The sequence below is a fragment of the Ailuropoda melanoleuca genome, chromosome 12, assembly GCF_002007445.2.
Source record: "Ailuropoda melanoleuca isolate Jingjing chromosome 12, ASM200744v2, whole genome shotgun sequence".
Taxonomy (NCBI): domain Eukaryota; kingdom Metazoa; phylum Chordata; class Mammalia; order Carnivora; family Ursidae; genus Ailuropoda; species Ailuropoda melanoleuca.
This window is the reverse complement of record NC_048229.1, coordinates 46,714,939-46,741,604: the sequence shown is the minus strand read 5'-3', so window position 1 is coordinate 46,741,604 and position 26,666 is coordinate 46,714,939. Positions and strand designations below refer to the sequence as shown.

The following is a 26,666-nucleotide window of genomic DNA, read 5'->3' as shown; positions in this document are numbered from 1 at the left end:
TTTTTTAGGTCAGTGTTTTAGGTTATTTAGACCCCAGGCAGGTTCTTATTTCTTCTTTCCTTAGTTCTCTCTGCTAAGCTATCCAGTCTGTGGTTTAGGATGTTTCTTTCCTGAAGCTGACAGTCTCCTCTAATTGCTTTTCTTTCGTTGGTTTTGAGTTTGCCCTTAGGCTTGAACTTCCCCACTTTCTGTTTCAAATGGAGTCAGTTCCTCTAACAAGAGCTTGGGAGCTCTCTCTGTACAGCCCGCCTCTCCTCCTGGGTAAAATCTTTGATCCATGGCTCCAAACCTGGGAGCCAGGACAGTGAGGTACTTCTTTGAGTGACATACACCTGCTTTAGGGGAGCACAGGTTGAGGGTGGTAACTTCTGATCTTCTTGGCTTACCTCTCTAGTATAGAACCAGCAGCCTACAAATGAGTTAGGCTGCTGATGATCAGAACACCAGTATATTAAATGTGCTGTGCCTAAGGAAGATCCTCTCTCCTATGAGTGGGGGCTGAGTTGAAGAAGAGAGTTCCTGATACCTCAGCCTCACTCGGTTGAAATTTAGCCTCTGCAACACATTGCTGGGGGGGATGAAAAATGGTGGCACCTGCCTCTTCCAAGAAGATGCCATAACCCTTAGTTACTCTAGAAGAAATGATTGCTATAGAGGAATAGTTTGATATGGTAGCTAGGGAGAAAGGAATCCTCTGTTTTGGCTGTACCTGCCTAAAGAAGAGTTTTGATCACACTGAGCTAGGAGGGAAAGGGAGAGAGCTGGTTGTGGTTCCTGTGCCACAGATTCTCACTATTCTTACTGCGGTTTGTTGTTGCTGTTGTTTTTAGAAGAGATGTTTCTCCATCTGCTATAGGCTTTTACAGCAATGTCCAGAGACTTAAAATGGGTTTTTTAAGATGATTTTCCCAGTTATGCTTGTTTTTCTGGGGTGCAGGTCTTCAGCACTAGCTCCTCATGCTGCCATCCAGAGATGAAACGTTCACATTTAGTAGGCATTTGCCAACCTAAAAGGAGTCCAGCCTAATGCCAAATTGTGATTTTTGTTTAAACCTGTGGGTTCAAATTTAGTTGTTCACTTTTTCTGGTGGGGCTTTTTCAGGATGTTTTATAATGGAAGCTATATGGGATTATTCTGGCGTGTTAGAGATTGTTCTGTAAGTAAATATGACAGATTTACAAAGCATCATTAGAACTTCCCTATCGGGCTTAACAAGCCCTTCCTTTTCTTACTTTTGGCACAGTGTTTTAATTAGGTTTTCAGTTTTAAATGATGAAGTTCTGATCTCGTGTAAAGCCCTTTGACATTAAAAAAGAAAGGTTAAATCTCTTCTTATTGATGTGAGCACTCTTAACAGGACCTATAAATAACATTCTGCTTTTATAACAGGCAGAGAAGACAGATTTAAAAGAAGGTTAATTAGAGGTTCAATAGACACTATAAGGTTTACTATTTGCATTACAACTGTCCACTTTCCATATCATTAAATATGTACTTTTGGAGTTAACATTAAGTTTTTAAAATTATTTCATGTAGCTATTTGAAAGGAAGCTTTAATGCATTTAATATACATTTAATTTTTATGTTTAATCATACTGTACTTGTTTCTGCTTCATGAGAAATACATTTATAATGTCACGTGCGAGGTTTGGGGACTACTTTAATCAATTCCTTATTCTTGAGGAAATTATTTCCTTCTACAGAATTATCATTAACTTCAGATTTTGTATAGCTGGAATGGGTATATGAGCAGTTTTTATAATTGTCAAGTGTACTTGGTGTGTACATCACACCAGTAAGATAAGCTTTACCTAATACTTGTTTCTGAATGAGGAGAGGCAACGAGGGTGTATTAATGATTATTTTAATCAGTTGCTTTAAATTGAAGTTTCTTAATGATTTGATTGTTCGGTTTTAACTTATTCTGTATATGTGGAGTTTTATATGCTATAAATACCATGTGTTGATAGTATTAGCAAGTCACTGACAAGAGTATAACTTCTAAAAGCAATTACCTGTTAAGTTTCTGACCACACAAACATCACCTTCTTGTGAAGCCCTCCTCAAATTCATCTAAGCAGTGAGTATCTCTGTCAGCTCAGTTCCCATCACACACAGTCATAATTCTAACAGAACCATTGCCACGTGATGTTTGTCCATTTCCACATCTGTCTCCCTCACAGAGTTCCTCAAAGGAGAAGAGCACACTTCATCTGTGTTCATTTAATACCTAATTGAGTGTCAAGCACATAGGAGGTGCTCAAAAGATGTTGAACTAGTGGGTGAATATGATATGAAAGGAATCCTAAAGATCATTTAGTTTAACCACATCATTTTATTTTTATTTTTTTTTTAAGATTTTTATTTGTTTATTCGACAGAGATAGAGACAGCCAGCGAGAGAGGGAACACAAGCAGGGGGAGTGGGAGANCTTCATCTGTGTTCATTTAATACCTAATTGAGTGTCAAGCACATAGGAGGTGCTCAAAAGATGTTGAACTAGTGGGTGAATATGATATGAAAGGAATCCTAAAGATCATTTAGTTTAAACCACATCATTTTAAAGGCAAGGAAATGAAGCCCAGAGAGATTAATGTTTTGCTTTACTTTTTTCAACTATTGGAATTTATTACACTTGAAGCATTTTATCACTACATTGCTCTAGATTTAGCAAAAATATTCCCTTCCAGGGTGTTCCAGAAATGTGGGGCATAGAAACCATATAGACGGATTCTCTCATTAAGGCCACTGTTATCCTAGTGTGTAGAAAGTTCCTCTCCGATTCTTAGAAGGAGACTGACACCAGGTAAGAAGAAAAGCAGCCCACAAATCAACAGTTCCGGAACAGGATGGAGCAAAACTGCCTACTGTTAGAAGTTTGCTTTTGAGTGGCTATGAGTTTAAATCATTTTAAATAACTCATTTTGTGTGCTAAACCATCCTGCCCGTGGATTTACAGGAGTAATAATCTGCTAAACTTTGACCGTATGTATTGCATTTGCAGTTCAGCCTGACATAGCCATTGTCAGAGAGACCAACAGCTGTTACTCATATATTTTAGAACATTCATCACCTTGATTGAATCATGCCACTTGAGAAATAAATTACTTTCAGGTTGAATTTGATTTTAAATGCCTAGCCGCTATTTTTGTGAGCAAAATTGAGGTTTCTTCTCTAACCCAAACCCCTGAGTAGGAGCCCATCATGTAGTGAAAATTAAGAATTCTGTTAAAAATGAAACAACTCAGGAGAGAGAAATGCATAAAAGATAGAGTTAAGGTCCCTTAACAGTCCTTTAACATCAGAAGAGAGTGACACACAATTCTTTTTTTATTTCTGCTTCTACACATGAGTCTACGCATGAGATTGCTTTTTTTTTTTTAAGTTTTTATTTAAATTCCACTTAATGGGATGTCTAGGTGGCTCAGTTGGTTAAGTGTCTGCCTTTGGCTCAGATCACGATCACAGGGTCCTGGGATCCAGTCCCGCATCAGGCTCCTTTCTCAGCGGGGAGCCTGCTTCTGCCTCTGGCTCTGCCTGCCGCTCCCCCTGCTTGTTCTCTCTCTGTCTCTCTGACAAATAAATAAATAAAATCTTTAAAATAAATAAATAAATATAAATTCCACTTAGTTAACATAGTATAATATTGGTTTCAAGAGCAGAATTTAGTGATTCATCACTTACATACAACACCCAGTGCTCATCTCAGCAAGTGCCCTCCTTAATACCCATCACCCATTTAACCCACCCACCCACTTCCCTCCAGTAACCCTCAGTTCTCTTTAGTTAAGAATCTGTTTCTTGGTTTGCCTCTGTTTTTCCCCCTGTTGTCCATCTGTTTTGTTTCATAAATTCCATATATGAGTGAAATCATAATGGTATTTTTCTGACTGACTTATTTTGCTTAGCATAATACACTCTAGCTCCATCCACATCATTGCAAATGGCAAAATTTTATTCTTTTTTACAGCTGAGTAATATTCCATTGCATATATATACACACGCACACATACAAACACACACACACATATACATACACACATACCACAACTTCATTATCCGTTCATCAGTCGACAGACATCTAGGCTCTCTCCATGGTTTGGCTATTGTTGATCCTGCTACTGTGAACATCAGGGTGCATGTGCTCCTTCAAATCAGTATGTGTCCTTTGAGTAAATACCTAGTACTGGAGTTGCTGGATTGTAGGGTAGTTCTATTTTTAACTTTTTGTGGAACCTCCGTACTGTTCTCCAGAGAGGCTACACCCATTTGCATTCTCACTAACAGTGTTAAGAGGGTTCCCCTTTCTCCGCATCCTCACCAACATCTGTTGTTTCCTGAACACACAATCTTTTTATCCAGAGGAAGTAAGTACTCAGAAATCCAACATGCCAAGTTAGTGCTGTGTAGGTAGCTGTTGAACAGTTGGCAAATATGACATCTCTATAAATTTGTAAATAAGACATAAGTGGACATGGTAATAAAGGATCAGATTTTGGAATGAAAGGGACTAATGGAAGTAGGTAGCCTTATTGTATAAACCAAATGGATGCAGACTGACTTGACTGCCCTGAGAAAAAAACATCAGGGCAAATGCATTTCTAAAATTTGTGCTATAAAACCTTCATTCAAGTAAATTTACTTTACTGAGAGCTGATGGAAAATATGAAAATCTTAGTGGTGATTAATGCCAAGTTCCTGTTCTCCAGTTCTTTCCATCATTAAGTGTTATCATCTCTAATGAATTCTTTACCTTCTGGAACATAGAGGACTCTTCTAGAAGATGAAGTGTCTTCTCGTATTGGAATTTTGAATCATAATGTCTGTTCACCCATCGAAACATTACAAGATTAAAAACATTAAAACTGCAAATTCCCCACTATCCTTAAGACTTGGACCTCTTAGGAGTAGAGGAAATATGTGACTTCCATGAAAGATACATATAAAACACTAGAATTCAAAATGTTGCTGAGACTTTGAAGATCAGTAACTTATAATTACCTTGATTACATTTTTCTTAAATATTCAACATACAAGTTCTGAAAAATAAATTTCCTATGGTAAAAATGTAAGTAAAATACATCCATTCTTCATTTAACAATCCTCATCAAATGGAAATTATAATCCCTTTAAACATTCAGTTTTAGGGTCTTACTAGGCCCCCCTCATCATCGGCTGCCAGCAGCCTGTTACTCAGAGTTTATTGTTTTCACCTGAGATTCTCATGGTCCTACACAAATAAATAAATCCAATCTTTTTTGTCCTACACAAATAAATAAATCCAATCTTTTTTGTCCTACACAAATAAATAAATCCAGTCCTTTTTTTTTCTTACAACAAAAGAACTTGATAATGATTTGACTGATGAGGGAAGGCAGGGGTGGGAGTTGTTTCTTGTTTACCCAGGATTGAGGACTTTCAGTCTTATAATGTGTGCCTGTGTTTCAGAGTATGGTGTCTTAAGTGTCTTTGTATCTTGTGTACACAAGGGGAAGAGCTCTCTGCTAAGTACGGTGAATCTTCATTTGGGGCCGAGTGCTTCAAGATAGGAAGAAGAAAGAGAAGGGAAGTTTAGATAGAAGGGCATGAAAATGAAATTGAGGGGTGCTTGGGTGGCTCACTCATTGAGCATCTGCCTTCAGCCCTGATCATGATCCCAGAGTCCTGGGATCAAGCCCCCGTTGGGCTCCCTGCTCAACAGGAAGCCTGCTTCTCCCTCTCCCGCTCCCCCTGCTTGTGTTCCCTCTCTCTCTGTCCCCCTCTCTGTCAAATAAATAAATAAAATCTTTTTTAAAAAAATTGAAATTGAGGGGCACCTGAGTGGCTCAGTCCGTTGAGCGTCCAACTTGATTTCAGCTCAGGTCACGGTCTCAGGGTCCTGGGATCGAGCCTTGCATTGGGCTCCGCACTCAGCGCAGAGTCTGCTTCTCCTTCTGCTCCTCCCCCTGCTCATGTTCTCACTCTCTCTCTGTCTCTCAAATAAGTAAATAAAAATCTTAAAACAATGAATTGAAAAATGATTACTAGAAATTTATGCTTCTTCCTTAAACATTGCTTTGTGAATGGAGACCCATTTAAATTGGTTCCTCATATCTTATTAAATTTCATACAGAATATGATTTGGGAGTATTATTTGACATAGGAATGTAGGAAGTAGGATTGGTTCTCTGCCTGCAGATATGTAAGCAAAGCAGTAGTCTCAGAGGTTTCAATCTAGTACCTATGGCTAAAACTGGACCCTGCAGAAGTGTTTTGGTTTTTTGCCCTTACTGCTTAACATATTTTGAATTAGATTTCAGTATTTTTAAAACACAGTTTTTCATATTTACAAACCATATTTCCATAACAGTAATTGCCTGGAACTAATCGGTTGGTGTTTTCTTTAGTCAGTGATCGGTTCTTGTTGCTTCATCGAGGTCTGCTACTTCCCACCGTCTCATCCATCCTGAGACCCAGAGTCAGTGTTTGTGCTCTGTGACGTTCCATTGTTTGATCATCTTGACTGTACCAGGACCCATTAATTTATTTAAGTTGGGGCCTCATGCCTTACAGCGTGTGAACTGATGACCTCTGAACCACAGAGTGCAGTTACACTGCTGCTGGGAAGGAGAAGAGCTCATTTGTCTTCACAATTCCAGCTGTCATGTGGACTTCAGTGTGCTTTTCTATGAACAAGTGGAAGCAAGGAAAAGATATTTTTATTCTACACACTTATGCTCATCTTCGCTAATATAACCAGATCTAAGAAAGACTGGGTAGTACAGATGTAAACATGAGCTTGACATGTCCTCCAGGCCCAGATTAAAACAGGACAAACTATTATACTGCTTTGAACCACTCTTTGGGGAAATACCTAAAGCTTCCAGAAAATACTAAAAATGTCTTATAAACTGTATTTTTCCAAATGAACCATAATATTTACTCCCTTGGAAATATAGTGACTTTCATCATTCAAGGAGAATTTCTTCATGCAGGAACTCTAAACGACATTATGAATACTTTTTAAAAATTTCCATCAAAATATTTTTTTCAAACATCAAGACTTCACACTGAAAGGATACAGTGCCGGAAATTACAGTTTTTAAACTTTTCCTTCCTACATACTATATCAAAAAGGTGTTAGGTGCCCATTACCATCTAACTTTAAACTTTGATCACAATCATAAAGCTTTGTTTGGATTTTTCCTAACATGGTTTCGTTCGCATAGTCAAACTTCCAATTTTAATTTTTAGGACTCCTAAGTGGGCTTCCTTTTGATGCCAACTTTAACCAGACTGCCGGAAATTACAGTTTTTAAACTTTTCCTTCCTACATACTATATCAAAAAGGTGTTAGGTGCCCATTACCATCTAACTTTAAACTTTGATCACAATCATAAAGCTTTGTTTGGATTTTTCCTAACATGGTTTCGTTCGCATAGTCAAACTTCCAATTTTAATTTTTAGGACTCCTAAGTGGGCTTCCTTTTGATGCCAACTTTAACCAGAAGGCTTTTCATTTGAAGGGAAGACTGTGCAGCACTTGGCAGCATTTAAAAATTCAGTAGCTTAATCCTTTCAAGCTTATGAATGGAGATAATTGAAGCAATACCATTTACTGTTTTTGTATACACTTACACAACTATGTGTCTATATTTTCTGGGGAAGAAAGTGCATATGCATTGAATAGTTTCACTATTTTACTTGTTACAAGACTAATGAAAAAGGATTTAATTGAGTTTGGGGTTTATATCCTGAATTTTTCACTAATTCATGATATGATCTTTTGTTAAGGATTGTTTCTTCAAGTGAATACCAGTGATCTCAGCTATCATCATACTGTTTCTATTAACATTTAAAAAATTAGTTTTCAAGACAGGCGGAATAAACCCATATCCAGAATATGGTCTACTCCTGTAAAGCGAAGTGCAGCCTCTTCTAGGATGGAAGGGATCCAATGTAATCACCTTGCCCCCAACCCCAGCTCTTTATTCTACCCCACCCCACACCTCATTCTGCCTGTCCAACCCCTTACCCCTATCTTGTTCAAGCACTCTCAGAATATAGTCTCATGCATACCATCCTGGCTCCTGCCACTACATGTTAGCTAGGTCCTGGACTTAATTCAGGCTATGGTTCCTTTTTCCCTTATGTGTACATCACATTCCTGGTCAGGTTATTTTGTAACTTAACCCCACTTTGTGGCCTAGTGGCCAGGAGAGAAGATGAGACAAACTGTAGGAAGTCGGGAGCATGTTGCCCAATGGTAGCAGAATCTTCATCATCTTTAAACAAGGGAGAACACTAGCCTTTAGGGAAAACATCATTTTCAAACAGGAGTGAATACCAGCCTTTAACAGTGAAGAGTGGGCCACTTATGCAAGCTTTGAGGGCTCAAGTGAATCTGAGGGTTAAAGACTTTCAGGTTCATCACCCAGATGTTCCTGATTCATGAGTCAAGTATTATTCTTTCCCAGCTAGAGCCCTAACCTTAGCACAGCAGACTGGCTTAGGTTGAGAATTTAACCTTCTTGAGAGATCTTCTATTTTTACCATTAAATCCTGGTCTTAGTCTTCAGCTCATTTTCACCCTCCTGCTGCAGGAGATGAGAACCTCTTTAGATGATACCCAAGAGGCCCTCTGGCTTTCACACATGGCTTTTACTTTCTCATCAGTCATGCTTAGCATTTGTGTCTCTCCTCTGTTTCTTCAGGTAAGCATTGCAATAGCCATCTAATTCCACTGCCCTTATAGTTAGTGTTTATCTCATATTTCTCAAAAAAATCTCAAATACCACACCCACTAGTGCATTCCCTTCCACCAAAATACCATCCCAATAATACCAGTAAAAGATAGTATGGCCATCTGTGCACTGCTTAACCCCAGTGAAAGAACCCTTATTAGCAGCCGCTTTTGTCTTAGTATTTGCTTTCTCAGATCACTTTTGGTATCAACAGTTGTAGATGGCATTTCCTGGGAAATGAACTCTGAAATGGAAACTACTGTGCAAGAAGTTTAATTTTAGGGAGTGTTTTGTAGTCAGTACTGCTGGAGGAAATGGGAAGAAAGCAGAGTTGGTCTATGATTTAGTGTCAAATAAACACCTCACCAGACCTTGGGTTTCTGAATGTGCTCTGGCCCTGCAGATTTGTCCTGAGTGATGGTGCCCTGAGCCTTTATTTCTCTGAACTGACCAGTTATCAAATACAGGCTAGAGCAGAAAGGGATGCCTTTTGGCAGGGCAGCTCTTTTCACCCAAAGCTGTTCCAGAAAGGGCAACTGTGTGGGGCTGTCTGCCAGCAGCATTTCCAGCAAGCTAAAGGAGTAAGTCTTTCATGCAGAGGGGATCTGGGTAGCATGTCACAGCATCTGTTACAATTTCATTGGGTACATTTTCTTTCATTATATTGTGTGAATTACTCTTACCCATGTAGGAGGGTGAGAACTTGGTTGCTTTATTGACTAAATTTTTTTCTAGCTGTTATTTCATTCTTATTTCATTCAAAGAGGCATGATTTCATCTTATAGAGATAATATTTTAGAGATAATAGAGATAATTATTAATTATCTCTCTGTCGCCACATAATGAATCATTTATTTTTTCTATAACCTTTTTACATAATTGAATAGTGAAATGAATTTTTTCAATGTTTTACAAGGTACTTCCAATCCCTCATCTCACTTTACTGTATTTCAAAATCTTTATAAATAGCTCATGAAGCTATGAAAATAGAATCAACAAACATTGTAGTTACAGTTGTTAAATTTTCTCACTATGAATGGAAGAGGAGAAAGCTCATAATTTATCACCTTTTATGCAAATGTATTGAGACTAGTGCAACGCCAAAAGAAAAAAAAAATTATGTTGTTTTTCCGGGAATTGTGATAGATTGCTGGTAACCACTCACCCCTCCCTTATAACTATTGCTGCTTGGTCATTCGTGGTAACAAAATAGCTCTTCCAATCCTACAAAGGTAACTGGCTTATCAGGGCACTGAGCCTGTAATCCCTTGTCGAAAAGATGCCTCCTCATTTATTCTCAAATGCGTTCAGGATTCCAGCACTGTAATGTTTTCAGTTTGAACAAATTCACCTGTGTTATGTAATAATAGTGTAATTGTCTCTCTTTACTTCTTTCAAATAGCTCAGAGCTTGCACTGACGTGGCTCTAAGTGATCCTTAGAAATTTCCATGGCTGTTAATCCCTAATCACTTTTTTATGCTGATTACCCACATTTTCAGATAAAAATTAACAGTTTTTAAACATTCCTAAAACAGGAGTCACTATAATCAGTCATACTTACTTTTAGTGCAATGCTCTAGTATAAAACCCTTCTTTTCCCAAGACACTTTTTAAGGATATAGTAGAGTATTTGTAGACAGTCCAAGCAAATTTGCAAGAACTGTTATATATATGGTATTTACATATACATATATACACATATACACACTTAGACATGTCTAGTGTGTACATGTGTAGTGTGTGTGTGTATAGATATATATATAGTATCATTTAGTTGTAAAACAGTCATTCGAACACATGTTATTTCCAAGTGCATAGAAACCACAGAGATACAAAAACCAATTAGGCATGACTCCTCCCCTCAAGAAGCTCGGGAAAGACAGATATGAAACTGGAATATCATAGGATCTTGTAATAACCATGTCAATTGAGATATAATAGTGGAATAACAATGGAGGGAAAGCTATGCCTAGGGAGAGGAAGGGCCTCAGGAACCGTGGGGACATCAGACGGCTGTGACATAAAACGGTACTACGCAGACTCAGTTTCTTGTGAGAGAGTAGCAGGAAATGAGCATGGAAACTTAGGTAAGTAGGCTTCTTCACATGGGGAGAAGAGATCCTGGAAGAGAAGGAATGAGATCAAATTTGCATTTTCATTTTTTCATCATGCTGATGGCAATGTGGAGGGTACATGGGAGGAGGAGAGGATGTTGGCCATAGGTACACCATCTCACAAAGCTCAGGTATTGTTTGGGGGTTTTCCTAGGTGAGTATGGAAGTAGACATTTCATTGGGAGTGTATGTTTGACAGAGCAAAGAAATTACCTTCATAAAGGACTTCAAAAAAGACAGGCAAAGCATCCTTAGTGTGGTAAAAATAAATGCAGAGGTATTTGATATATTGACAAATAATAGTTCTACTTACTTGGGATCAGGATTTTAAGTACAATTATAGCAGTGAAGAAATGACTTAGCTTTCTGGGGATTCTATGAAAACTATTATTATAATTATTACATAAATTAGCTTCATTAAACTCATATGAAAGCTCTATAGAAAACACATTAAAATGTGAAGGATAGTTTTCTTAAACATATTTAATGGGGCAAAAAAAAAAACCTTTTCTTTAAAATAGTCATGGTCTGCATATCACTGAATAATTCCCATTTTTTAAAGCACAAAAGAATAATGTTATTTTAATATTCTTATGAGTCAACTCATCATTTTGAAACTTTATGTATTTGCTAAGTGAAATTGCCATTATGCAAACATAATAAATACTGCTACTAGAATAGATTTGCGGTTCACCTGGCCTTTGCATTAATGGGATGTTAAATTTGACTGTCAACCTATTATTTTTCAACAAATTTTATTAAAAATCTTGTGCTTTCCAGTAAAACAAATTTTGTTTAGTTGGACTATATGAAGATAATTCTTCTATCCAGAATTTGAAATACAATTTATTTGTTTAACATGAGTCCTAAAGATTTTGGATGCTGTGATACTGTGATTTAAAATAATGCTTGAGCCCAACCATGATATATAGGGAAGCATAGCTTTTAGGTGAGAAAGCACAATGTGATTCTGATTTGAGTATTTTGTTTAAAATATAGTCTGCCTTAAAATAAAAATGTGTAAGATAAAAAAGGTTAGTACGCATAACTGTTCTTAAAAATAAAGAATGCTTTTGAAGGAGTAATACCAGATGCTCCCTTTAAATACATTTTCCTTAGTTGTACTACTGCAGGCTCATCTGCTTCCTTTTCTTTGACAGGATCAAGCTCCTTAAAATATAATTTAAAATATGTTTAAGTACAACTCTATTAATAACTATTTTTACATATTGCATTTCTTCCTGTTTTAAATGTATACATCAGTAACAAAACTTACAATTCTATTATTTTCCTTCTAGATTTATTCCTCACGACATTGTCTGCCTCTAGTAACTTCCAGTTTGAGATATGGGAAAATGTGGTAAGAAATCTTTTCTTTGAAGCATTTTTAAATGATGGCTTTCAGTAAAAGCACACAATTTTAGAAAATAAAATGAAAGTAATCACTTGGTCGGTTGGTTTCAACAATAAATAGAATAACTTTAAGAGCCTTTGGTTGCATTGCTGCATTCAAACTGCTGAATATTGCTAAAGGAAATGATTCATTCAGCATCAATTCCTCTGCAGGTTTTTAGGCATGACTGCCAATTAAACCAATCAGTCGCCCTAATGCAAATGTTAACAGGGCCCCTGCTAGGCTGTCAGCTGTGGAGAGAGGTTACTGTCATTTAATTTGTCAGCGTGATGGTTTATTGAAGAAAACCGTTTTTAAAAGACTAATTTTTCCTCCTTGCCTTCAGGCTTATATAAAAAAATAAGAACAACACACACTAAACTTACAGCCAACTTGACCAGGATTAAGGAGTCTTTCCCAATGTATGTATTTTCTAATTGCAAGTTGAAGATTCCCAAACTGATGTCATGATTTTATTTTATTTTACTTTTAGCCTGATGTAGATTATATGAAATATTAATTAATGAAGAATAGAACACTTCAAATCTTAAAGTTGAATTTCAGACTACAAAGTAGAGGACAGGATTTGAGGATAGGCCAAATTGGCCAACTGATTGACATCCCTCAAGTAATGGTCAAGTTTTAAACCTCACTTTCCTCATATGCAAAACAGGAATAAGAGTGCTTCATTTAATGTTTGTGAAAATTAAATGAAATAATGTGTGTAAAGTGTGAGGCATACAGTAGACACTTTACAAATTTTAATTTTAGATCTCTTGATTTCCCATCTAATAACTAATAGTTGTATTTTATTCAATCTAAATTGAACCGATAACATCTTATAGGTTTTTATTAAAATACAGATGAAAAATTAGATCACAGTTTGTGAAAGAAAATTCATTATCAGCCGTCTCTAAAGCATAGTCAGTGATGTTGCTCATGACTCAAATTTTTTCATAGAAGAAAATCAGATGAGTGGAAAAGCTATGTGTAGACAAGATTAGGGCTTCTAAATGCGACTTCTACAGTAAGCAATTTTACCCCCTTTCTTTTTTTAACATGGGAAAAGGGAGAAAGACAACGAAACCAGAAAGATTTATTTTTGTTTACTTTTTAAAAAATGTAATTATATTTGTTTTACTGATGATAGAAATATGATTGTTATATACTTAATAATTACTGTAAATTTAGGTCTTTGGGTGGCCTTGGAAAGAATACCTAAAGTGAATCTTGAGGTATTAGAAATGAGAAAATCAGGGGCGCCTGGGTGGCACAGCGGTTAAGCGTCTGCCTTCGGCTCAGGGCGTGATCCCAGCATTATGGGATCGAGCCCCACGTCAGGCTCCTCTGCTATGAGCCTGCTTCTCCCTCTCCCTCTCCCGCTGCTTGTGTTCCCTCTCTTGCTGGCTGTCTCTCTCTCTGTCGAATAAATAAATAAAATCTTAAAAAAAAAAAAAAGAAATGAGAAAATCAGTCACTTTGATTAATCTCTACTCATATGAAGGATAAAAAACCTCATTAAGCATAAATATGAGTTGTGTATAAAATTATTAAGTACTTTTAAGTGTGTGAAATCCTCTCAGCCTAGGCTGATTTTATTTTCCCTAGGTTAGATAATTATTTTTTTATTTAAGTATAATTAACATGCAGTGTTACGTTAGTTTCAGGTGTACAATATCATGAATCAGCAGCACTCTACACTTCTAAGTACTCATCCGGATAACTATACTGTTAATCCCCCCTGTCTCTTTCACCTATCCCTTCCCCCACCTCCCATCTGGCAAATACTATTTTCTTCTCTGTATTTAAGAGTCTATTTTTTTTTTGTTTTCTTTGTGTGATTTGTTCATTTTGTTCTTAAATTCCACATATGAGTAAAATCATATGAAATTTGTCTTTCTCTGACTTATTTCACTTAGCCTTATATCCTCTAAAGTCATTCATGTCAGTGCACATGGCAAGATCTCATTCATTTTTATGGCTGAGTAATATTCCATTGTGTATATATACCATATCTTCTTTATCTATCTATGAATGGACACTGGGGTTGCTTCCATATCTTGGCTATTGTAAATAACGCTGCAGTAAACATAGGGGTATCTGTATCTTTTCAAATGAGTTTTTTTGTTTTCTTTGGGTTGATACCCAGTAATGGAATCGTTGGATCATATGGTAATTCTATTTTTAATATTTTGAGGAACTTACATGCTGTTTTCCACAGAAGCCCCACCGATTTGCATTACAATCAACACACAGAGGGTTCCTTTTTTCCACATCCTTGCCAACACTTGTTACACTTGTTATTTCTTATGTTTTTGATTTTAGCCATTCTGACACGTATGAAGTGGTATCTAATAGCAGTTTCAGCTTCCGTGATGATTAGTTATGTTGAACATCTTTCCAAGTGTCTGTTGGCCAACTATGTCTTTTTCGGAAAAATGCCCGTTCAGGCCCTCTGCCCATTTTTTAATCAAATTATTTGGGTTTTTGGTGTTGAGTTATATAAGTTATATATATGTTGGATATTAACCCCTTATTGGAAATCATTTGCAAATACCTTCTCCCATTCAGTAGGTTGCTTTTTGTGTTGGTGATGGTTTCCTTTGCTGTGCAAAGCTTTTTATTTTTGTATAGTCTCAATAGCTTAATTTTGCTTTTGTCTCTCTTGTCTCTCTCTTGCTTTTTCTGTAGACATACTAGAAAAATGTTGCTACAGTCAGTGTAAAAGCAATTATTGCCTATTTTCTTTACAGGAGTTTTATGGTTTTATGGTTAGCTCACATTTAGGTCCTTAATCTATTTTGGGTTTATTTTTCTGTATGGTGTAAGAAGGTAGTTCAGTTTCACTCTTTTTGCATGTAGCTGTCCAGTATATGTAGTACCATTTGTTGAGGAGACTTTTTCCATTGTATATTCTTGCCTCCTTTTTCATAGATTAATTGACCATATATGTGTGGATCTACTTCTGGACTGTATTCTGTTCCATTGATCTATGTGCCTATTTTTGTGCCAGTATCATGCTGTTTTGATTACTACAGCTTTGTACAATCTGCGATTGTGATACCTCCAGCTTGCTGCTTCTTTCTCAAGATTGCTTTAGGTATTTGGGGTCTTTTGTGGTTCCATACAAATTTTAGGATTATTTGTTCTAGTTCTGTGAAAAGTGTTGTTTGTATTTTGATAGGGATTGCATTACATCTGTTAGATTTCTTTGGGTACTATGGACATTATGACAATGTTGGTTCTTCCAAGCCATGAGCATGGTGTATCTTTCCATTTGTTTGTGTCATCATCAGTTTCTTTCATCAGTGTTTTATAGTTTTCAGAGTATGGGTCACTCAACCTCCTTGGTTAAGTATATTCCTAGGTATTTTATTATTTTTGCTGCAGTTATAAATGGGATTTTCTTAACTTCTCCTCCTGCTACTTCATTATTAGGGTATAGAAATGCAACAGATTTCTGTATATTAATTTTGTATCCTCTGGCATTACTGAATTCATTTATCAGTTCTGATAGTTTATTGATACATTTTAGTAGACATATATATATATAATCATGACATCTGCAAATAGTGAAAGTTTTACTTCTTCCTTACCGATGGGTGCCTTTTATTTCTTTTATTTGTCTTACTGCTGTGCCTAAGATTTCTATTACTGTGTTGAATAAAAGTGGCGAGTGGACATTCTTCTTTTGTTCCTGATCTTAGAGAAAAAGCTCAGTGTTTCACCACTGCATATGATATTAGCCATGGATTTTTCATATATAGCCTTTATTATATTGAGGTATGTTCCCTCTAAAACTACTGTGTTGAGAGCTTTTATCATGAACAGATATTGTACATTCTCAAATGCTCTTTCTGCATTTGCTGATATGACCACGTGGTTTTTATCTTTTCTCTTGTTAATGTGATATATCACCTTGATTGATTTGCATGTATTGAACCACCTGTGCACCCCTGGAATTAATCCCCTTAATCAAGGTGAATGATTTTTATATATCATTGGATTCAGTTTGCTAATATTTTGTTGAGGATTTTTGCATCTGTGTTCTCAGAGTTACTGTCCTGTAATTTTCATTTTTTGTAGTGTCTTTGTCTGGTTTTGTTATCGGTAATGCTGGCCTCATAGAATGAATTGAGTGGCTTTCCTTCCTCTTACAATTTTTGGAAAAGTTTGAGAAGAACAGGAATTAACTCTTCTTTTAATGTTGGTAGAATTCACCTGTTTAGCCATCTGGTCCTGGACTTTTGTTTGTTGGGAGTTTTTTGAATACTGATTAAATTTCACTACTAGTAATCAGTCTGGTCAATTTTTCTATTCCTAATTCAATTTGGGATTTCTTCTAGGTTGTCCATTTTGTTGGCCTATAATTTTTCATAATATTTTCTTATAATGCTTTGTATTTCTATGCTATTGATTGTTATTTCTCCTCTTTCATTTCTGATTTTGTTTATTTGGATTCTCTCTCTCTTTTTTGGGGGGGGGTTGCTTTTTGGATGAGTCTGGCTAAGGGTTTATCAATTTTTGTTGATCTTTTCAATAAACCAGTTTCTGAGTCATTGGTCTGTTCTATTTTTTTAATTCTCTATTTCACTTATTTCTTTATTATTATTATTATTATTATATTATGTTAGTCACCATACAGTACATCCCTGGATTCCGATGCAAAGTTCGATGCTTCATTAGTTGCGTATAACACCCAGTGCACCATGCAATACGTGCCCTCCTTACTACCCATCACCAGTCTATCCCATTTCCCCACCCCCCTCCCCTCTGAAGTCCTCAGTTTGTTTCTCATAGTCCATAGTCTCTCATGTTTCATTCCCCNTCGGAAAAATGCCCGTTCAGGCCCTCTGCCCATTTTTTAATCAAATTATTTGGGTTTTTGGTGTTGAGTTATATAAGTTATATATATGTTGGATATTAACCCCTTATTGGAAATCATTTGCAAATACCTTCTCCCATTCAGTAGGTTGCTTTTTGTGTTGGTGATGGTTTCCTTTGCTGTGCAAAGCTTTTTATTTTTGTATAGTCTCAATAGCTTAATTTTGCTTTTGTCTCTCTTGTCTCTCTCTTGCTTTTTCTGTAGACATACTAGAAAAATGTTGCTACAGTCAGTGTAAAAGCAATTATTGCCTATTTTCTTTACAGGAGTTTTATGGTTTTATGGTTAGCTCACATTTAGGTCCTTAATCTATTTTGGGTTTATTTTTCTGTATGGTGTAAGAAGGTAGTTCAGTTTCACTCTTTTTGCATGTAGCTGTCCAGTATATGTAGTACCATTTGTTGAGGAGACTTTTTCCATTGTATATTCTTGCCTCCTTTTTCATAGATTAATTGACCATATATGTGTGGATCTACTTCTGGACTGTATTCTGTGCCATTGATCTATGTGCCTATTTTTGTGCCAGTATCATGCTGTTTTGATTACTACAGCTTTGTACAATCTGCGATTGTGATACCTCCAGCTTGCTGCTTCTTTCTCAAGATTGCTTTAGGTATTTGGGGTCTTTTGTGGTTCCATACAAATTTTAGGATTATTTGTTCTAGTTCTGTGAAAAGTGTTGTTTGTATTTTGATAGGGATTGCATTACATCTGTTAGATTTCTTTGGGTACTATGGACATTATGACAATGTTGGTACTTCCAACCCATGAGCATGGTGTATCTTTCCATTTGTTTGTGTCATCATCAGTTTCTTTCATCAGTGTTTTATAGTTTTCAGAGTATGGGTCACTCAACCTCCTTGGTTAAGTATATTCCTAGGTATTTTATTATTTTTGCTGCAGTTATAAATGGGATTTTCTTAACTTCTCCTCCTGCTACTTCATTATTAGGGTATAGAAATGCAACAGATTTCTGTATATTAATTTTGTATCCTCTGGCATTACTGAATTCATTTATCAGTTCTGATAGTTTATTGATACATTTTAGTAGACATATATATATATAATCATGACATCTGCAAATAGTGANTATATATTATCATGACATCTGCAAATAGTGAAAGTTTTACTTCTTCCTTACCGATGGGTGCCTTTTATTTCTTTTATTTGTCTTACTGCTGTGCCTAAGATTTCTATTACTGTGTTGAATAAAAGTGGCGAGTGGACATTCTTCTTTTGTTCCTGATCTTAGAGAAAAAGCTCAGTGTTTCACCACTGCATATGATATTAGCCATGGATTTTTCATATATAGCCTTTATTATATTGAGGTATGTTCCCTCTAAAACTACTGTGTTGAGAGCTTTTATCATGAACAGATATTGTACATTCTCAAATGCTCTTTCTGCATTTGCTGATATGACCACGTGGTTTTTATCTTTTCTCTTGTTAATGTGATATATCACCTTGATTGATTTGCATGTATTGAACCACCTGTGCACCCCTGGAATTAATCCCCTTAATCAAGGTGAATGATTTTTATATATCATTGGATTCAGTTTGCTAATATTTTGTTGAGGATTTTTGCATCTGTGTTCTCAGAGTTACTGTCCTGTAATTTTCATTTTTTGTAGTGTCTTTGTCTGGTTTTGTTATCGGTAATGCTGGCCTCATAGAATGAATTGAGTGGCTTTCCTTCCTCTTACAATTTTTGGAAAAGTTTGAGAAGAACAGGAATTAACTCTTCTTTTAATGTTGGTAGAATTCACCTGTTTAGCCATCTGGTCCTGGACTTTTGTTTGTTGGGAGTTTTTTGAATACTGATTAAATTTCACTACTAGTAATCAGTCTGGTCAATTTTTCTATTCTTAATTCAATTTGGGATTTCTTCTAGGTTGTCCATTTTGTTGGCCTATAATTTTTCATAATATTTTCTTATAATGCTTTGTATTTCTATGCTATTGATTGTTATTTCTCCTCTTTCATTTCTGATTTTGTTTATTTGGATTCTCTCTCTCTTTTTTNGAGACGTAAAGGACCTATATCCTAGAAACTATAGATCACTTTTGAAAGATATTGAGGAAGACATAAAAAGATGGAAAAATATTCCATGCTCATGGATTGGAAGAATTAACATAGTTAAAATGTCCATACTACCCAGAGCAATCTACACTTTCAATGCTATCCCGATCAAAATACCGAGGACATTTTTCAAAGAACTGGAACAAATAGTCCTTAAATTTGTATGGAACCAGAAAAGGCCCCGAATCTCCAAGGAACTGTTGAAAAGGAAAAACAAAGCTGGGGGCATCACAATGCCGGATTTCGAGCTGTACTACAAAGCTGTGATCACAAAGACAGCATGGTACTGGCACAAAAACAGACACATCGACCAATGGAACAGAATAGAGAACCCAGAAATGGACCCTCGGCTCTTTGGGCAACTAATCTTTGATAAAGCAGGAAAAAACATCCGGTGGAAAAAAGACAGTCTCTTCAATAAATGGTGCTGGGAAAATTGGACAGCTACATGCAAAAGAATGAAACTTGACCACTCTCTCACACCATACACAAAAATAAACTCCAAATGGATGAAAGACCTCAATGTGAGACAGGAATCCATCAAAATTCTAGAGGAGAACATAGGCAACAACTTCTATGACATCGGCCAGAGCAACCTTTTTCACGACACATCTCCAAAGGCAAGAGAAATAAAAGATAAAATGAACTTATGGGACTTTATCAGGATAAAGAGCTTCTGCACAGCCAAGGAAACAGTCAAAAAAACTAAGAGACAGCCCACGGAATGGGAGAATATATTTGCAAAGGACACCACAGATAAAGGACTGGTATCCAAGATCTACGTACAAAGAACTTCTCAAACTCAAGACACGAGAAACAAATAAATCAAAAAATGGGCAGAAGATATGAACAGACACTTTTCCAATGAAGACATACAAATGGCTAACAGACACATGAAAAAATGTTCAAAATCATTAGCCATCAGGGAAATTCAAATCAAAACCACACTGAGATACCACCTTACGCCAGTTAGAATGGCAAAGATAGACAAGGCAAGAAACAACAATTGTTGGAGAGGATGTGGAGAAAGGGGATCCCCTCCTACATTGTTGGTGGGAATGCAAGTTGGTACAGCCACTCTGGAAAACAGTGTGGAGGTCCCTTAAAAAGTTAAATATTTCACTTATTTCTGTTCTAATCTTTGTTATTTTTTCCTTTAACTGGTTTTGGGCTTTAGTTGTTCTTTGTTCCAGCTCCTTGAGGTGTAAGGTTAGGTTGTTTATTTGAGATTTTTCTTGTTTCTTGAGGCTTCTCTTGTTACAAACTTCCCTCTTAGAACCACTTTTGCAATATCCCAAAGATTTTGGATCATTCATTTGTCTGCATGTATTTTTTTATTTTCTCTTTGATTTCTTCCTTGACCCATTCATTGTTTAGTAACATGTTATGTAGCCTCTGTGTATTTTATCCTTTCCAGATTCTTTCTTGTGACTTATTTCTACTTTCTTACTGTTGTGGTCGGAAGACATACATGATATAATTTCAGTCTATTTGAATTTATTGAGACTTATTTAATTACCCAATATGTGATCTAATCTGGAGAATATTCTATGTGCCCTTGAGAAGAATGAGTATTCCACTGCTTTGGGGTGAAATGTTATGAACATATCTGTTAAGTCCATCTGGTCTAATATATCATTCAAAGCTATTGTTTATTTGTTGATTTTCTGTCTGGGTGATCTATCCATTGATGTAAGTGGGGTGTTAAAGTTAATATTATTGTATTCCTGTTGATTTTTCTTTTATGTCTGTTAATAGTTACTTTACGTATTTAGGTGCTACCGTGTTGGGTGCAGAAATATTTACAATTGTTAGATCCTCTCGTTGGATTGTTTCCTTTATCATTATGTAGTGTCCTTCTTTGTGTCTTGTTCTGGTCTTTGTATTAATGTCTCTTTTATTGGATATAAGTATTGATTGCTACCCCAGCTATCTTTTCACTTGCATGTATGTGGTGAATGTTTTTCTGTCCCTTCTCTTTCTGTCTGCATGTGTTTTTAGTTCTGAAATGATTATCCTCTAGGCAACATATAGATGCATCTTGTCTTTCTATCCATTCTGTCACCCTATAACTTTTAGTTAGAATAGTCAGTCCATTTACATTCAATGTAATATTGATAGGTATGTACTTACTGCCATTTTGTTACTTGTTTTATGGTTGTTTTTGTTTTTCTTCTCTGTTCCTTTCTTTTGTTGTCATCCCTTTTGGTTTGATGGGGTTTTTTAGTAATATGCTTAGATTACTTCCTCTTTTTTTGTATGTGTATCTATTATAAATTTTTGATTATGTGATTACCATTAGGTTCATATATAACATCTTCTGCATACAGTAATCTGTATTAATTTGATGGTCACTTAATTTTGAACCCATTCTAAAAACACTATAAATTTTTACTCTGCCCCCCTCCCCACATTTTCTGTATATGGTGTCATACATTACGTCCTTTTATATTGTGAATCCCTTGACTGGTTTTTATAGATATAATTGATTTTACTGCTTTTTTCCTCTAACCCTTGTACTGGTGTAATGAATGATTAATCTGCTTTTATTATGTTTGTATTTACCTGTGAAATCTTTGCTCTCATAATTTTCTTATTCCTAATTATGGCCTTTTTCGCTTCACTCATACAATTCCCTTTTAATGTTTCTTGGAAGGCTGGATTAGTGGTTATAAACTCCTTTAACTTTTGTTTGTCTAAGAAACTTTATCTCTCCTTGTCTTCTGAATGATAATCTTCTTGAGTAGAATATTCTTGGTTGAAGATTTTTCCTTTCAGTACTTTGAATGTATCATTGCATTCCCTTCTGACCTATAAACTTTCTGCTGAAAAATCTACTGATAGCCTTATGTCGTTTCCCTTGAATGTAACTGGTGTGGGGTTTTTTTGTTTTGTTTTTTCTCTTGTTTCTTTTAAAATTCTCTATCAGTACTTTTTGCCATTTTAATTATGTGTCTTGGTGTGGACTTCTTGGGTTGATTTTGTTTGGGGGTCTCTGTGTCTCCTGGATCTGGATGTCTGTTTTCTAACCTGAATTAGGGATATTGTCAGCTGTTAGTTCTTCAAATAAATTTTCTGCCCCTTTTGTCTCTTCTCCTTCTGGGATCCCTATAATGCAAATGTTATTAGACTTGATGATGTCATTGAGTTCCCTAAGTCTATTCCCATTTTTTATTATTCTTTTTCTCTTTGCTGTTCAACTTGTTTGCTTTCCATTACTCTGTCTTCAGGTTGCTAATCAATTCTTCTTCCTCATCTAATCTTCTGTTGATTCCCTCTAGTACATTTTTAATTTGTTATTGAGTTCTTCCTCTCTAATTGGTTTCATTTTATGTTTTCAATCTCTTGTCTCACTGAGATTCTACACTCTTTTCTAAAATCCAGTAAGTACCGTATGATCGTACTTTGAATTCTTTATGCATACTGTTTATCTTCTTTTGCTGTGGTTTTGTTTTGTTCTTTCATTTGAAAAATATTCCTGTGTTTCCCCAGTTTGTCTAACTCTCTGTTATTATATATTAGGGAATTTGGGTATGTATCCTGATCTTGTAAGTAGTGGCAGCCTGCTGAATTAAACCTAGTAAAGCAATGTGGTAGAAGAAAAATCATCAAGAAGAGACAGGAATTTGATTTGATCTTTTTCTATTATTGTTGTCTTTAAAGAAAGTTAATAAATTTACTATTGCACAGTAGAGATTAAGGGTTGTTCTTGCTGTAAAACAGCTGGATCAGTAAGGTACCCATGTTAGCAATTAATAAATCACTGGTACAAATTAAGAGAAATGTGGACTCAATATTAATTAGTTCAAATAAAGTGTAGGTTTTGTAAAATGTAGGATTATTTTCAGTTAGAGATTGGCCAAACAATTTGTAGTATTCACTACTGACAAAAAAAAAAAAAAAAAACCTTGAAATCATATTAGGTAGTAGAACTAGAGCTTCAGCAAATCTTTTTATAATGTCATTTATGCACACAGTCCCATGTAGGTGTTGCAGGAGGCACAAAAGTTAAAGGAGCTTATAGGCCAAAAAGGCTAAGATGTGAGTGTGGGCAACTCTGGCTGGTTTGATGAGACATACAGACCTTAATTCTACAAGTAGCTGAAAGACAGAGCAGTTGCTTCCATTTGGTCCACCCAGGATCATCAGGGAAGACTTTAAGAAACATATGGTATTTGAAATGGCCAGTATAAATGAGCAGGATATTAATGGTTAGAAGTGACAAAAATAGAAAGAGTTGGGCAAGGAAGTACAGAGGAAACTCAGGATATATTCAGAGAAGAGAACATGGCTGGTTTGGGCCAGAGCATGAAAAGATACTGAAAGGTAAGATTAAAAGAATTGGTTTAGGTAAGATCAGCAGAAGCCTTGACTTCTAAACTAAGTAATTTGATCTTTTAAATATTCATTGAGAAGCTTTTAAATGTTTTAGGACTGAAGGTGAGATGAAAAGAACTTTCATTATTGCAGTTATCTTGCTACTCCATATCGGATAAATTTGCATGGAAAATCTGGAGGTGGGGAGATAACTTAGGTGGCATTTACTATAACCTGGGAAAGAGGTGAGTGATTAAAGGACTCAAGTTTTGGAAATGGCCTAGAAGAGATAAATGTAAGAGAGAAAGACCATCAAAGAAAGGTTAATTTGTGTCTTCTATAAGTGACTGGTAACAGAAAAGACAAATGAAATATCTGATTTGAGGCAGGAAAAAAATTATTTCAGATAAGAGACATATCAAGGAGCTGGTTAGAAATGTAAGGCTATTTCACTTTGCATAATCTCCTCCAGTCCCATCCATGTTGCTGCAAATGTTGGGGAATCATTCTTTCTGATGGCTGAGTAATATTCCATTGTATATATGGACCACATCTTCTTTATCCATTCGTCTGTTGAGGCATCTCGGCTCCTTCCACAATTTAGCTATTGTGGACAATGCTGCTATGAACATTGGGGTGCATATGGCCCTTCTCTTCACTATGTCTGTATCTTTGGGGTAAATACCCAGTAGTGCAATTGCTGGGTCATAGGGTAGCTCTATTTTTAACTTTTTGAGGGACCTCCACACTGTTTTCCAGAGTGGCTGTACCAACTTGCATTCCCACCAACAGTGTAAGAGTGTTCCCCTTTCTCCACATCCTCTCCAACATGTGTTGTTTCTTGCCTTGTCCATTTTTGCCATTCTAACTGGTGTAAGGTGGTATCTCAATATGGTTTTGATTTGAATTTCCCTGATAGCTAATGATTTTGAACATTTTTTCATGTGTCTGTTAGCCATTTGNAGCCTTGTCCATTTTTGCCATTCTAACTGGTGTAAGGTGGTATCTCAATATGGTTTTGATTTGAATTTCTTCATTAGAAAAGTGAAATAAGTCAAGCAGAGAAAGACAATTATGTGGCTTCACTCATTTATGGAACATAAGAAATAGCAGGGAGATCAGTAGGAAAAAGAAAGGAAGAATGAACGGGGGGTAAACAAAAGGAGGAATGAACCACGAAAAACTGTGGACTCTGGGAAACAAACGGAGGGCTTCAGAGGGGAGGGGTGTGTGGGATTGGATTAGGCTGGTGATGGGTATTAGGGAGGGCACATAATGCATGGAGCACTGGGTGTTATGCACAAACAATGAATCATGGAACACTACATCAAAAACTAATGATGTACTGTATGGTGACTAACATNAAATAAGTCAAGCAGAGAAAGACAATTATGTGGTTTCACTCATTTATGGAACATAAGAAATAGCAGGGAGATCAGTAGGAAAAAGAAATGAAGAATGAAGGGGGGGTAAACAAAAGGAGGAATGAACCACAAGAGACTATGGACTCTGGGAAACAAACGGAGGGCTTCAGAGGGGAGGGGTGTGTGGGATTGGATTAGGCTGGTGATTGGTATTAAGGAGGGCACGTAATGCATGGAGCACTGGGTGTTATGCGCAAACAATGAATCATGGAACACTACATCAAAAACTAATGATGTACTGTATGGTGACTAACATAACATAATAAAAAATTTTAAAAAAAAATGTAAGGCTAGAACTCAAAGAAGAGACTAGATAAGTGTAACAAAGGGGAACAACTAGAACAAGAATGTTGAAGTCATTGGGCTTTACCCATCACCCTTTACGTCAGAAATTTTCCATCTTNTTAAAAATGTAAGGCTAGAACGCAAAGAAGAGACTAGATAAGTGTAACAAAGGGGAACAACTAGAACAAGAATGTTGAAGTCATTGGGCTTTACCCATCACCCTTTACGTCAGAAATTTTCCATCTTGATATTATTATCATTTGGGGCCAGATAATTCTTTATTGTAGAGTTCTGTCCTGTGCACTGTAGGTTGTTATCAGTATCTCTGACTTCTGCTCACTTAGATGCTAGTAGCTAACCCCAGTTATGACAATCATATAGATCTCCAGACATTGTCCAATGTCCCCTGGAGAACAAAATCACCCCCAGTTGAGAATCATTGCTTTGTATGAATAAAAATGTAGAAACAAAATAGTCATGAGATACTGCTTCTTGATCATTTTTCCAAACATTGTAAATGTAACAGTTTTAACATTAAATATTAAAACATGTGGGCTGNGATCTCCAGACATTGTCCAATGTCCCCTGGAGAACAAAATCACCCCAGTTGAGAATCATTGCTTTATATGAATAAAGATGTAGAAACAAAATAGTCATGAGATATTGCTTCTTGATCATTTTTCCAAACATTGTAAATGTAACAGTTTTAACATTAAATATTAAAACATGTGGGCTGGGGACACCTGGGTGGCTCAGTAGTTAAGCATCCAACTCTTGATTTCAGCTCAGATCATGGTCTCAGGATCATGAGATCAAGCCCTGCATCAGTCTCTGCACTGGGCATGGGGCCTGCCTAAGATTCTCTCTCCCTCTGCCCCTCCCTTCCCTCTGTCCCTCTCCTCTGCCCCTCCTCTCTCTGTCTGTCTCTCTCTTTCTCTCTAAAAAAACAAACAAACAAACAAAAACAACAAAAAACCCATGTGGGCCAAAGCATAGGTAGTCATCTACAAAAAGATACTTGTTACAACATTGCACTTGTGGTTGGCAGAAAATGGCAGGTAGTTTCCAGCAGTGGGTTAGCTGCTTCAGTGGTAGGTGGTAGTTTTGGTAGCAGAAATAGTGGTATTACTACTAGTGTTCCTACTTGTCATAATAGTTAATGTTAACTAAATGCATACTACGTGCATATATTCTACTAAGCACTTTATATGGATTATCTCACTAATCCTCACAAAAACTGTAAAAATACATTTTCAAGATAAGTAAACAGATCCTTAGATTAGAACTAACTTACTCAGACCTGAATGCTAGCAAAGTGGAGCTAGAAGTTGAACTAGGAAGTCTGTCTCGAAAATTTCTACCCTTAAGTTATTCATTGTATGGTCATTTCATGTGGTGATAGGCAAAAGGAAAGGCAAAAGACATGACTGCAGCAGAACCCCTA

The 26,666-nt window shown here is 36.3% G+C and overlaps 1 protein-coding gene across 1 annotated transcript in view; it reads left to right on the top strand.

Moving 5' to 3' along the window:
* ITFG1 (integrin alpha FG-GAP repeat containing 1) overlaps positions 1 to 26,666 on the top strand; it is a 306,253-nt gene that overhangs the window by 72,654 nt on the left and 206,933 nt on the right. Inside the window, exon 7 of the mRNA XM_034638036.1 lies at positions 12,138 to 12,199. Coding sequence (XP_034493927.1) covers positions 12,138 to 12,199 — 62 coding nt within the window. The remainder of the gene's footprint in view (positions 1 to 12,137; positions 12,200 to 26,666) is intronic.